The sequence below is a fragment of the Dendrobium catenatum genome, unplaced genomic scaffold (assembly GCF_001605985.2).
Source record: "Dendrobium catenatum unplaced genomic scaffold, ASM160598v2 fragScaff_scaffold_157, whole genome shotgun sequence".
Lineage (NCBI taxonomy): Eukaryota > Viridiplantae > Streptophyta > Magnoliopsida > Asparagales > Orchidaceae > Dendrobium > Dendrobium catenatum.
In genome coordinates this window covers 1,537,912-1,552,302 of record NW_021318619.1, presented here as the reverse complement: position 1 = coordinate 1,552,302, position 14,391 = coordinate 1,537,912, and the positions used below count along the sequence as shown (strand labels likewise).

The 14,391-nt window shown below is 39.6% G+C and overlaps 1 protein-coding gene across 2 annotated transcripts in view; it reads right to left on the bottom strand.

Moving 5' to 3' along the window:
- Positions 1-1,092: 1,092 nt before the first annotated feature.
- Positions 1,093-14,391, bottom strand: part of LOC110114537 — a 62,637-nt gene continuing 49,338 nt past the window's right edge. For both annotated transcript variants that reach the window (XM_028692822.1, XM_028692823.1), the window contains exons 13-15: positions 3,004-4,384; positions 2,721-2,915; positions 1,093-1,810 (exon numbers count right to left, since the gene is read on the bottom strand). In XM_028692822.1, the coding sequence (XP_028548655.1) occupies positions 1,337-1,810; positions 2,721-2,915; positions 3,004-4,384 (2,050 nt within the window). In that variant the 3' untranslated portion in view covers positions 1,093-1,336. The remainder of the gene's footprint in view (positions 1,811-2,720; positions 2,916-3,003; positions 4,385-14,391) is intronic.

The following is a 14,391-nucleotide window of genomic DNA, read 5'->3' as shown; positions in this document are numbered from 1 at the left end:
CTCCATAATGTGCTCAGTGGGGAATCACCTCCCACTTACATAGCTTGCCACTCACCTCAAATGCTTGAAGCTTGCCTTGTCATTCGTCCCTCCCAGAAGAACTCATCGTTAACACTACTCACCATCCTTCGCATCAATGTACACCTGATCTCGCTCACCACTTCAACTATAAGGAAGATGCCTACTCAAACGATCCCAACTCACCTTATCATAGTCATCGATCTGACCTTGTCGCTCATCAACCTTACAACCTAAGCTCACTCACCTCTATCAACAAGGCACCATAGAACTCTAGCACAGGTCACCAATGATTCTAAGCCTTTAGCCCGCATTAGCTCTCGCCATGCAAGACATGCCATACAACTCATCTACACTTATTCGTATATACAAACTTGGCATTATTGAGCTCACCCAGATATAGACAAACAAGTTTCAAGGAAGGCCATTCCCCCTTCAACTAACCAAAGTGTTACTTTTATTCTTTTATTAATGTAGGTTTCTCTGTAATCCTTAAATCCCTATAAACAAAGGATGAAGAGGAGCATGTTAGATCTCTTTAACTATGATAATTTTTTTTAGCATTTTGATCATCTATTAGCACTTATATTACATATATTTTAGCTAGGAAATTGTTTTCTTTCTCTTCATTCTTACACAAATTTTCATATCATACTCTCAAAGTTAACTTGCTAGTAAGATCAAGTATTCTCTACGAATAAATTTGAATTCAAGAAAAGCATTTATGTGAAACTTGATGAAAACCTAAATAATTCACTTATCTTATTATTTATCAATAAATGTCACATTCAAGAAGCATAAATTGTACTTGATTGAGAGCTAAATATAAAAAATACCAATCAAAAGGGTGAAATTTTAATTATAGTGCATTATTCTCCGATAATGGAAAACTGGCTTCAGTTTAGCTTAACAGTTTTAATTCCAAGTATTGCACAGTAAATTATGCACATTGCTCAACTTAATAAGCTCTCAGTAATATTCCCTCAAATTCTTGAAGCTGCCCATTCCCATATTCACATGATCTTGAAGAAGAAAATAAAATAAAAATCGAATAAAAACTATAAATTAATGAAATAAGCAACAAAATGTTCGTTTATTAAATGAAATAATAAATAGATACTCTTATAATGATAGAAGTATGAACAAATGAGATTCCATCTCTGACTTGTAAACTTTTAAAATCTTTCTGTAACCAAATACTATTCATTTTTACAATAAATGAATGAAAATTTTTAAAAGAACAAATACACTTACATGCTCAATGAAGCAAAAAAAATCATGCATGCTCAATGTAACATGACAAGTTAAGGGAAAAAGATCAGCCAAATGGAGAGGGTGCAGGAGATGCAGCAACAGCATCTGATCTCTTGATGCAACCCATGCCACAGACAATGCAACCAGGTGAGGACCGAGCAGAGAATTTTGAGCCACAAAGGTCACAAATGTCATGGCCAATGGTGGAGAGGCGGCTAAGTGACGCAGCACAGAACTGAGAGGGGTCTTCTTGTGGGTAAATTGACTTGTTAGAAAGTCCTCTCTGCACACACATTTCGATGAGGCTTCGCAGCTCATCTTGCTTGCTCGGGGGAGCCTTGACAAGGAGGAGGTCGAGCATCTGCTTTGCATAGCCAAAGTTCTGAACATCTATGTTTCGCTTGATGGCCGTGCGTATGCAGTTGATGCGGTGCTTTGCAAGGAGTGGAAGGGAGGCTAAATGGCGAGACAGCCTTGCTATCTCTTCCTTGGCGCTGATTGTGCTCGATCCATGTACCTTTTGGAGCCGTGCAATTTCCTGCAAAGGAAAACAAATGATAATGTAATATGTTAAATTACGATGTTAAGTTGAAAGGAAAAGTGTTCATCTGAAACCTCACACAAAACAAAATAAGTTAAGCTGAAGACCGACATATAATCATAAAAATTAATAATAATGTCACTGTATCTTATACTGTCATCTGAACAATAAAGAATGAAGGGCCAAGAAATGTCTAATGACAACTAGATATATTAGAATAATAGCTCTGGACCGAGTATGATAGTTTCTTTGTTACTTATAGGTTTCATTTTAAGCCTGAAGGTTTCATATTAAGTTCTCATCCAATGAAAAGTAGTTTGTGCTATCCTCCATTGGAAGAAGCCCAACTGATATGAGCAAAAACTTCATGTTTCATTTGACACAGCTTGAGATTGGCCAAAATCATTAAATAAATGTTCAAATTAGATGGGCTATGGTCGATTAACCGAAACATATTAGATTTGACCAAAAATTAAAATTATTCCATGATTATGCCATCACAAATAAGTAGTCTTTAAATAAAAAGTAAACCAGCAAAATAAAAACTGCAAAGCTTTTTTGGCAGAACCTATCCAAAACTGTTTGGCGTGCTGAAACATTAGCATATACTCACAAAAATAAAGATCCATTTCCTACACTTTCAAGTAAAGCCTTTATCCATTTCCTATGATTAGTAAAGTGCACCGTTGTTTCATACTTCAGACGTTATGTACGTGTAATAGAAATAGCATGTATAGAAGAACCTGTTATTGAATTAGAAAAAGAAGCAAAGGAGCTCACTTAAAGAATTGCAGATTCTGTTTCTGCAGTGATTGATGCGACAACAAATTCAGCACCAGAAAGACTAAATGATGTGCGATGGCAATGCTAACCAAAAAAGAACACTTAGTATTTTGAGTTACAGTACCTGCAGTATGGCTACAGCAATCTTGTAATGTGCACAAATAGTAGCTTGCGCTTTGATATCAGATCCATTGGAATGATCCTTAGCAAGAGTAAAAAAAGCCTCATCAAAGCAAGATAAGGAATCAGGAAGTTGGTTCTGCTCAAGGTGAGCAAGACCAGTTTTAAAGCAAATTGAAGCTGGCACACCACGAGGCACCTTAACAATAGAAATTGATTCAGGAAAATATAAAAGAAAAACGTAAAACATAAAGTCTGCATGTCCAGAGGAACTTGTTAAGTACTACCTGGCTGGGAGGAACAACAATAGGTGTAGATGGTGAACGTTGGGAGAATTTCATGACATTGGATCCCAGAGCTTCAAGAGAGCTAAGATCAATTGCTTGTGAAGAGATAGGTAAATGAGGAGAAAGAATCACTTGTGGTGGGATTCCACCATCAGATAGACCAAGTCCCTCCCGAGGAATACCAGGGTGCTGAGACAATTGAGGGGGCACTCCACCATCCGCAAGGTTAATGCTGGTTGTGATGTTTTGATTCGGCTTAATTTTTTCTCCATTTTTACTGTCATGAAAATTTTGATCCATTTTCAATAAGTATGAACCAGGTGGGGGCAATGAAGCAGCAACATGGATAGCAGATATTGTATCTTCAAAGAAGTCTTCTGGAATAGGATCTGCAGACACGCCCATGGCCCCAACCCTTGAGCTTGCCTGCGTTGCAGGTGTTGATATATCAGTTTTAAACGCATCAGCAGGTGGTGATCGCATGGAAGAACAGGCAAATGTAGTGGTGGTAGGAGCTGGTAATAGTGAAAGAGGTGAAATATCCTGGCTTCCTCGTGATATTGACTTGCTCCTCGGAGCATCACCAATCTTAAACTGTTTTGTAGCTTCTTTTAGCTTATTGATATTAACTGCGGAATCTGAAACTGGCTTGTCACGAATTCTTATATTGATCTTCTTTGTCTTTGATGTTGCTTCATCTTCATCGCTACTACAACAATTGAATTGACCATACAAAGATCTTTTGAACTCTTCTTCTGCTTTTGTCTGTTCAGCTAGAAGAGCGCCAGCACCTGACAATGGTTTATCTAGACTATCCACATGAGAGCCAACTTTTGTATCACTTGTTTTTCCAGTATTATTATTCGAGGATATAACTGCAGAAATGGCTGAACCGTTGTTTTCGCTGCTAGCTGTTGTGGTTGTTCTAACCAAACTTTTTTCACTTACTTCCACCACATTGCCTCTTCCCTTAATTGCACCCAAGTAGACACCAATATGATCTGCTATGATGGAGGGAATGCCACCATCATCAGTCTTCATGTAGGGCGTAACTTCCCCTGCTAGCTCCCACTGAGGAATATTCTTGATACTTATTGTTGTCTTAATCTCCCAGTTTCCACCTCCCCATTCAGGCCCTTTGGGGACCATACTTTCAGCAGCAAAATTGGCAAACATGCTGCTTTGAGTCCATCCAGTAGAGCGGACTCTTAGAATTCTTTCACAGTACCTCCGAAGCTCAGAATTAGTTGCAGCATCTTCCAACCTCTCAGCAAGCCACCGCATTGCACTTGGGTTTAAGTGACAAATAAACAAATCTAGCATGCTTTCAAAGTCTGAAATTACTTCATAAGTCTCTTTTGCACTGTCAAACTGACCATACCTAAAACAAAGTCAGAATAATACCTCATTAAAAGTCAAAGAATCCAAAGAAATGCTATTCCATAAAAATTGAATGATAACAATGACATTCTGTCATAGAGGTCGCTGATTCTGCTTTGTTTTGCGACCAGATCAGCGCTCACGCGATACCTACGGCCCACGATTCCAACTTTTTCGCCTACCCTCTACGTGATTTCAGCTCCAACACCACTCTGCTCTCACTTCTATTCCTGCTACCTCAAGCAATTGATCTTGATGTCTCTGGTTTTGAAGGTGATTTCAATCCCAAAACCCAACATGATGCTCCTCAAGTCTTTGCTATTAGAGTGAAGGGCCGATCCCGAAGCCTAAAATTGATGGATTTTTCAATCAATGCCGTTACAGGTGAGATCCCGTCATCGTTCGCCAATCCATATGGTACCGACGAGTTCTTCGACCAAATGCTCTCCACCATCCCCTCCTGGCTGGAGCTTACAAAACCTCATGGTGATCTCGCCGGCGATAAGAAAGCTGTCGGTGATGAAGGGTTTCCCAAAACCTCAGAGAATGAAGAAGTAGAAAGATTTGAAGACAATCTTTTATTTTCCAACATTGCCACACTTGTAGATGTGCAAAGACAAGACGTCAAATGAGGTCAAAAGAAAAATAAATCTCTCTGCTAAATACAAAATGACTGAGATGATGGCACAGATGGCTGCGAATGATACAAATGATGCAAATTAATGTTGCTACAAATCCTATGCCAGCCTTGCGTATCAATCATGCTTCAAATAATGCTTCTAACCTACCAACTCTCCCAATATCCCAAGCTTCAGAATTACGGGGTACACTTGAAGGCGGTAACGAGATCAACAACCTAATCCTTCAGCTCACTTCGTAGAATGTGGCGAGCATCTTCGAGAATGTGATAGTCGAACAGTTGGAAGGTATTATTAATGAGAAAATCAGAACCATTATAGCTACTAACAAGGCAGAAAAATTAGTAAACAAAAGTCGCGCACACCCAGTAGAATACGACCAGATGCTGCATCAAAAGGGGTATTCCTAGGGGTGTCAAAAGCTGACATGACCTGAACTAGACTCAGAAAATTCCGAGTTCGGGTCAACCTATTGCTATACATGTCGGGTTCGGGTTTGGATTCTGGTTTGACATTTTGACCTATTTCTAATATCGGGTTGGGTTCTGATTAACGTAGCAACTCGAAACTAACCCGGGTTTGACACACGTCACGCCGGTGTACAGTACTAGCGTAGGGTGTCCGACTAACTGTGTTTTGCTTCGCAGCTCGACCCGTCGGCCCCCACTACATGCCTCAGCCAGTCGGCCTCGTAGTCGAACCCTCGGTCCTACACGGGCTGCACTCGTGCTAGCGCTGGCCTCGCCCGGATGCCCAGCCGACCCACACACTGGCGACTGGATCGCTAGCCCTCACACCCGCGGTCAAGTCAGTCCTCACCCGAGTCTCCCCGCACGATGTTCTTTCCCTTGCCCTGCATGCTGGCCTCACCTCAAATGCGTGTCTCTTTGCCTTTAGGTTCGCATTTACAAATGGGTCGTGGGTTAGGTCAGTTCGGGTTAACCTAGTAACCCACACGGGTCGGGTCTGGGTTGGAAATCCTGACTGGTTTTTAAACCGGGTTCAAGTTGACCCATTTAGACCTGGGTCAACTCAGGTTCAACCCGAACCCGACCTGTCGACCAGTTTTGACACCCCTAAGTATTCCATCCCAAAGTTTAACACATTCAATAGTAACAATAACCCCGAACAACAATTGGCCTAATTCATAGCTTCCTATGGTAATACAACAAGTATCGACGCCCTAAGTTTTCGATAATTATTCAACAACTTAATCTCTGTTGTCAAGATGTTTGCATAATTACAAACTTTGTTTGGGAAGAGGTTTGCTAGCGCAACCAAAAAGACCATTATTTCTGATCTTGCCTTGGAGAAGCAGAGAAGAGATAAGTCAATGACTAAATACATAACTCGCTGGTGTAATTTGAGCATGAAATGTGAGCAATAATTAGAAGAGGAGCATGTTGTTCAACCGCTAATAGGAAACATTAATGATAAGATGTTATCATTCTTATGTATGGCTTCTCAGGATCTACTGGATAGAGTGGTGAAGTCTGAAAAGTTAAATCTATCAAAGTCTGAAGGCTACTTAGATAAATTCAAAAAGGGTAAAGCTCCATATACTAGGAAGAGTGAAGCTCATTCAATGTTCTCTTACAGAGTTGATAAAGGAAAACATGTGACATATAATGTTGATAAAGGAAAACAACCTATTTATAAAGAAGACAGAGGGGCCAACCAATCCTAATCCATAACCAAAGATGATACTAGGAGGAAATGACAAGCCTAAGACCTTTACTTGGTAGAGGAGAATGGCTAAATCAAATGGCGGGAACCAGTGATCGAACATTCTCATCACTCAAAGGCAAAATGAATAAAGACTATTCATTTAAGAGGGAAAGTGTTCTCAAATTATTTCGACAAATACTTAGAGCGAGTTTAAAACTACTATAATGCAAGAGACTGGAGGAGGGCGATCACACCGACAATCCAAATTATTGCCCATATCATCGGATAATCAATCATTCTATTGAGAATTGTTATGTCTTGTAGGATTAACTAGAAAGAAAATACCAAAAAGGAGAGTTTACACTAACAAACAGTATTTTACTTCATCCCAAGAGAGAATCAACACGGGTGATCACGTCCTCTTCCGTATCCCCGACTAATGATAAAGCAGAAAAATAAACAATTTAAAGTGAACAATAGGAAACTATGATCTTGAGAAAGATAATGAAAATACTGAAGCAGCTTGAAGGAATGTCTGGTGTCAAGTGGAAATCTCCTGCTGAACCAGTTCTACATAAATGAGTTGCCAATTTTAAGTGCATATACTTCCATATTGCATCCTAGCCAAGCTAGTTCATCAAAATCTGGCAAAACAAGATCAAGTCTTTCTAAAAGAAAGGCCAAACAAAAAAAGCTAAAAGAGAAAAAAACCGCAACCCAAAGGATTATAGGCAATTTCGATAATTATTATCAAATTATGAGGTGACTGGTCAAGCTCATTGACTTTATGTCATAACTTAAGATTGTAGTGTGGGCTCTGAAAATTCGGCCCCGGCCTCCCCGCCGCGCATGATTTGCTTTTTATTCGGCGAGGGAGTTTTAACTGAAATAAGTTCCGAGGTAAATTTTGAAAGGCAGATGGGTTTGTAGATAAGACACTACCCAGAGATTTCGGCCTCATTTTGTGAGGACTTTATGATATGAGTTCTGGTTTCCTATAGGCGCAAGCCCCTATAGTTAATTACCCCTCCCGATCACGAGAGAGAACTTTCGAGTAAGGCTAGTCGTTAGACCGGGGTTGATGTTTGTCTAAGGGGACAAATTTGAATCCACCTTAGCTTACAGAGGGCTTTGTGCCCTATCGATCATATCCTATTGATTCATATCTCAAGGATTTGATGCCATTAAGGAGCGTATTGGCTATGGCCATAACCGGTATTTCGTGGTGCCATTTGGCGGCAAAACCACTCGGTTCAGAGGGCCTCGGGTCGTCATAACCATTTATCCTGCGATGCCATTTGGCGGCAAACCGCTAGTCAGATGACATGTACCATATCCTTATTGGCAGGAGACTGTTTTGAGAATGGTCCTAGTGATGGGTCTTTTGTGAGCTGAAGTAAATTTTGATTTGTCCACCCCGGCAAACTGTTGCGGAGAGTGGATGAATTTTGCTTTAAGCGATTGATAGTTTATTTCAATTTAAATATTTTTGGGATTTTCTGGAATTTTCTGGAATTTTGGATTTTTGGGTATTTGGAGTGGAATTTGAAAGGTATTTGAAAGTATTTATGAATGGACCCCTCCGGTTGAGATTTGCATTCAACGCGGCCATCATCGGGGTGTTAGGGGTTATTTCCTTTTAAAGCTTGAACCTTGTCGACTCTGTCTGGATGTCGACAGAGGATCGGGTTTCGTATGCTTTATGCATTTATTTGGTGAATTCTTTTGATTATTTGAAGGCCTAATATGAATGTATTAAAACAAATATACTGGTCGCCATAACCATGTATTTGTTTGAAGGTTCGAACCTAACAACTCCTATTAATTTATATAGTAGGATCTGGTTCGAACTAGAATTCACTTATTGACCCGCGTAGCATCCCTAGACGTCACGTGTGTACCAATAACACGCTCGCCGGGGCCCTTGCGGGTATTTGGGAACATTTTGTAATCATTTGATGAACCTTGTCAACTCCTACCTATCTGACTTAGGAGGATCGGGTTCGACTTTAATAACCCGCGCAGCATCCCTGGACGTCACGTGTGTACCAATAACATGCTCGCCGAGGCCCTTGCAGGTCGAGAATTTCATTGATTGGATGTACCCCTTTGTGTACCTATGTGTATACAAACTAAGGTGCATGTGCAAAGGTATTTTGGAAGTATTTGTAAACGCCTTCTGTCCGCTTGCAAGGATGTTGCGAATCCGGTGGCGTGGCGTTGTAGATTGTGGACACCTTCTGTCTGCTTCTATAAGTGTTGCAGATCCGGTGGCGTGGCATTGTAGTTTGTGGATGCCTTCTGTCTGCTTGTATAAGTGTTGCAGATCTGGTGGCGTTGCGTTGTAGATTGTCCTGAGACATTTCATCGTCTTGATGTTAGCTCCCCCTTTTCTCATTCACTGGGGACGGGACTTTCTGGACTTTGGAGTCAATGACTGTAGATTTGGAAAGAACTCTTTTTAGGCTCTTCGGTGTAGTGAACTTGCTATTTTCCGGTGTTTGTGGGCACCATAACTATTTTCTTCTCGAGTAAAGAACTAAGAAGAGACTTTGGAACACCAGGAAGTTTGGTTCTAATTTATTCAAACATTTCTTCCCTTCTGCCAGGGGGTGTCCTATTTCATACATCGGGTTGCCTTTGTACCCGATGTACTGATAGCACTTTGATCACCACTGTCGTAGGTGATGCTTGTACCTGTGTCCACAGTGGTTCGTTGTACTTACGATGTATCCACTGTTGTTATCCATGTCCAAGGGGACCTTGTAGACCTGGGATGGATATTTGCCTAAGGGGACAAATTTAAATCCACCTTAGCTAACAGAGGGCTTTGTGCCCTATCGATCATATCTTATTGATTCATATCTCAAGGATTTGATGCCATTAAGGAGCGTATTGGTTATGGCCATAATCGGTATTTCGTGGTGTCCTATGTATTTCATCAGACCCGAGTTCAAGGTCCAGCTCATGCTTGAGTCTTGTATGTCGTTATGGGTTCAACTCTTGGCATCCCATTCAAACTCAAGTCCCTATTTCGGATCCAGCTTAAGTTCAATTTGAGTTCCTTGCTCTCCACATATCATTCCAGTTTTGAGTTCAGAGTACAAGTTCAATTTATCTTGTTCAATTTATTTCATTTTAAATTGAGTTCAAGCTTGAGTTCTATGTTCGGGTCCCCTGATGCTGCACAGTTCGAGTTCCAAGTATAAGTTCAAGTGCTTGTTCAGGTCTCTTGTGTAGTTCAAGCTCCACTGTAGTTCTTGTAGAGTTTAAGCTCATTTTCATATTGATTTGAATTTCAGTTCTGATTTGATTTTATTTCATTTGATTTAGGCCTTTATTAATCATTTGAGTTCTGTTCAGGTCCTCTGTTCATGTTCAATCAAGTTCAAAAGTCCACTGCTCTTTCTCATTTGAGTCTGGGCACTTTGTTCTCTTTGAGTTCAAAACAGGTCCAAGTGTAGTAATATTTCACCCGAAATTTCAACAGCCTCCCGGCATCTCTCCCGTTTAGGGGAAAACTACGGAAAACTGGGCATCCAGCCACGCTAAAAAAAAGCATGCACGGTAGGTTCCCTCTTTCGAGGACACCGCGACCGTAAAATCTTTGTTCCCCCACCACGCCAGAGAAAGGAGTACATGGGTCTTCGGACACCGGTTCGAAAATGAGCAGTTTATATTTGACCCCTTCTCGCCGTAGGCATCGCATCGGGTTCCCTTCCCACCACGCTAGATAAAAGTGTGCATGGGTTAGTTTTCCAGTCTGACACTAACGCCGAAAATGGAGTTTTGATTACCCGTCCCATAGCAAGCATCACAACGAATTCCCTCCTACCACGCTAGAGAAAAGCGTGCATAGGTGGTTGTTAGCCGCGTTGCAAGCATCGGGAACGGAAATATGAGTTTAGGAAGATTATACCTTGGTGACTCCGGCAAACCGACGGTGAAGGGCACAAAGATAAAAGCAACACATTTTTTATAATAATAATAGTATTAATATTAATATTAATGTTATAATCACATTATTATCATATTATCATAATATTATCATTATACAACATTAATGATACGATTAATGTTGATAATAATAATATCATCATAAATAATAATATGACTTTAATATTAATATTAATACTATTACTAATATATATATATACCTAAACTAAGAGGTGTGGAGGAGATCGGGCAGAGCAAAGGGGCGGACGGTTTGCTTGTGGGATCTGCGAACGGGAGAGGGGACCAGCTTCAGTTTGGGAGAGGCAAGGTAGGGAGCTATCTCTCTCTCTCTCTCTCTCTCGGCTTGTGCAAAAGATCAGCACAGGCAAAGGGGGTCGGTCGGAGGAGGGAGCCGAGCAAAGCGAGAGTGTGCGGGAGATGAGAGCTCGGAGCGGAGAAGAGGAAGAGCTTGTGTGAGGAACCAGCAGCCGGGGGCTTCGTTTCCTTCGGCTTTTAACGATGCGAGCGGGACTCTAGGTCATGCCGAGATCGTGGGGAGAAGCAGGGTCGATGTGCGAAGGACGTGCAACGTGAGCGACGACGTGCGTCATGGGATGCCAGAGCAGGTATGTGATTTGATTTCTTTTTTTTTTTTTTGTTTAGCAGGTCAACATGTAGAAACAGAAGAAGATGATAAAGACTCACTTCTTGTGGAGACATGGTTAGTCATTTCAATAGCATTAGATATAACAATAAAAGAAGGGAATGCTGAGAAAGTGACTTCTGAGTCTTGTCTAATGGTGTTGCCGATGAACTACAGTTTAGAAAAAGATTTGTACTTCCAAAATAAAAATGAGTCAAAGCCCACAAATGGAGCAAGTGAGGTTGGGTAGTGATTATGAACCTACAGATGAATCTCTTGAAGGGACAATGGCTGACTCTGAATAAAGCATTTCATTTTTGTCATCAATGTTACACAACAATTGTAAGTCCCTCCTTACAGTTAATATCAACTAACTTGCAAATGAACATATTAATCCCTTGCAAGAATTGAAAGTTGATATGCAATAAAGATGATAACCTTTCTACGAACATGTCCAGGGAAATTGCAATGAATACAACAACTTATCTTCGGGCAAAGAATAGTGAATATGTAATGGACACAATAGCTCACCCATGACTGTGAGCAAGAATAGGTTACTTGTAATAAGCATGACAGCTCACTTGTTGAAGAAGAGAGGAGCCCGATAATGAAGCCTGCTTGTAAGCAACAATAGGGAACTGTACCTAAATTAACATTCTAAAAACTAGAATGAAATTAAATACAATTTGCAAAATCAAAAGAGCTAAATGAACTTGTAGTGTATAAAATGATATTCCTCTGGACACGAATATGTAACATGTAATGATTGTGACAGCTCATCTACGGGCGTATGCAGTAGACTTGTGGAAATAACCAAAGACTTTAAATGGTCACTACTTGCCTATAAACAATATTGATGAACTTGCAAAGAATACATATACTATCTATGGGTATGAATGAAAGGATTCTTGACGCACAAAGCAGTATGTTTGCAAGAAAAGAAAAGAAACACGTGAAGAACACTACACTACAATTCATCTATAAGCAAAAGCAGAGAATTCGTAGTGCCAAGTTGTCATACCAAACAAATCAATTTACTTGCAAATGATAATGGGAGATTCGTAGAGAATAATACAGCTTACTTTCAAGAAAGGGCATATTATTATATTGTCTATTGAATAGATATCCCTTACGAGCTAGCTTGAATGATATGAAAACTTAGAGGAGGCAAAGTAAACTAGACAATATTTCTCATATACACAATGATTTAAGCTAATACGTCTTCATGCCACCGAATCCGCAACATTCGTACAAGCAGACAGGTGTTTATGGAATTTCAAATCTTATGTACTTTCCACTGTAATCACTTACACAATTAATTATATTTAAAAAATTTAAAGTGTTTCCTTGGGCATTAAAGTAAAATTCACTAAATCTAAATGTGACATATTGAGAAGCGTGTCTAACACCTTTGAGAGTGTACAATAACCTTGGGAAGCAAGCGACAGCTCCGAGAAATATGCTACCGCCTCGAAAAGCATGTTATTACTTTGAGAAGCATGCACATGAATTTAATACCCGCATGTGTTGACCGTTACATTGTACTCATGATCTTAAGGTGTAAGAATGTTGAGTGGGTCAAATATTCAAGTTTTATCCTCCTCGTGCAAAGGACTGGAATCGGCATGACTTAGATTAACAAACAAATGCATAATTACAAATCTATTGAATATTTAATTTTAAAGTTCACATTAGACCTTCAAAGGATCTTTATATGAAATGTATCATTAACCCTCGATTTTTCAACGTTTGTATAATAACTCATAATATCTATAATTGAACTCGATCCTCTAATAGTGGGTGAACAGAGTTGACAAAGTTCTCAAACAACTAAATACAATGTCACCTGATGATGTTCGTGTTGAATGTAAATCTCAAATTAAATTTTAAAAAAATGCCCCAAAATCTTAAAGTTAATTGCCCGACGGGGGTCAAGTATAAATAAAATTTTCAAAATCTAATACTTTTCAAAAATTCAAAAATATCTAATTGAAATAAAACACCTAAATACTTAAAGAAAAAATTCATCCACCCTCCACAACAATTTATCGAGGTAGATAAATTTAAAAATCATTTCAGCTCAAAAAGAGTGAATGTCCAGTCAAGAATATCACTAAGATTCATTATTAAACCATCTCTTGTCAGTAAGGACGTGGTATGTATCCTCTAACCGACAATTTTTTCGCCAAATGGCTCAAAAGGTAAAAAGTTATAACCTGGGCCCATTGACCTGGTGGATTTTTTACCAAATGGTACCACTAAATTACGATCATGACGAGAGCCCATATGTCCCCAATGGCTCTAAATCTTTAAGTAATAAATCAATAGAGTATAATCGATGGGGCACAAAGCCCATTTTTAGCTAAGGTGGACTTAAATATATCCCCTTTAGCAAATACATACTATAAGTCTACAAGGTACCCCTGGACGAAGAAACCTATGACTACCGACAAGAATCTTTCGGTCAGGTTGGGTCGACTATGTACACTAACTAAGTTGGTAGGTACTAAGTTTCTATTATAACTACTAGCCTTAATTGAAAGTTTTAGGGTTGCGTGGGGGGGTAATTAAATATAGGGGCTTTCATCTATAGGTAACCTGAACTCAAATACTAAAGTCCTCGTAAAATGAGGGCAAAATATTTGGGCAGTGTCTTATCTAAAACCCAATCTACCTTATGAAAATTTATCACAGAACCTAAACATGTTAAAACTCCTCGCCAACATGAAATAAAAGGGTTGCTAAGACGCCGAGCGCAAATTTTTGGAGCCCACGTGTGAAGCACAGGGTTTGTTCGGGAAGCATTACTTGTTAGTTCTATGAGTGGAACTTTTGAGGGGGAATTGTAGTGAGGGAGCAGGATTTTCTCATTGGAGTGGAGAATGGAAGAAGGAAGAAAAAGAAGAAGAGAGAAATTGAGGAAAGAAGGAACTAAGGTAAGCAATTTGGTTCTATTATAATGTTATAGTTATCTTTTAGATTCCTAAAAATTGGTAAAAGTTTCTAAAAAATATATATATACTCAATTGAGTTTTAGGATTCAACTAGTATATGCAGATGGTAAATTAGGTTTTTAATAATACATTACTCAAAGATTTCGCCCTCATTTTGCGAGAACTTTAT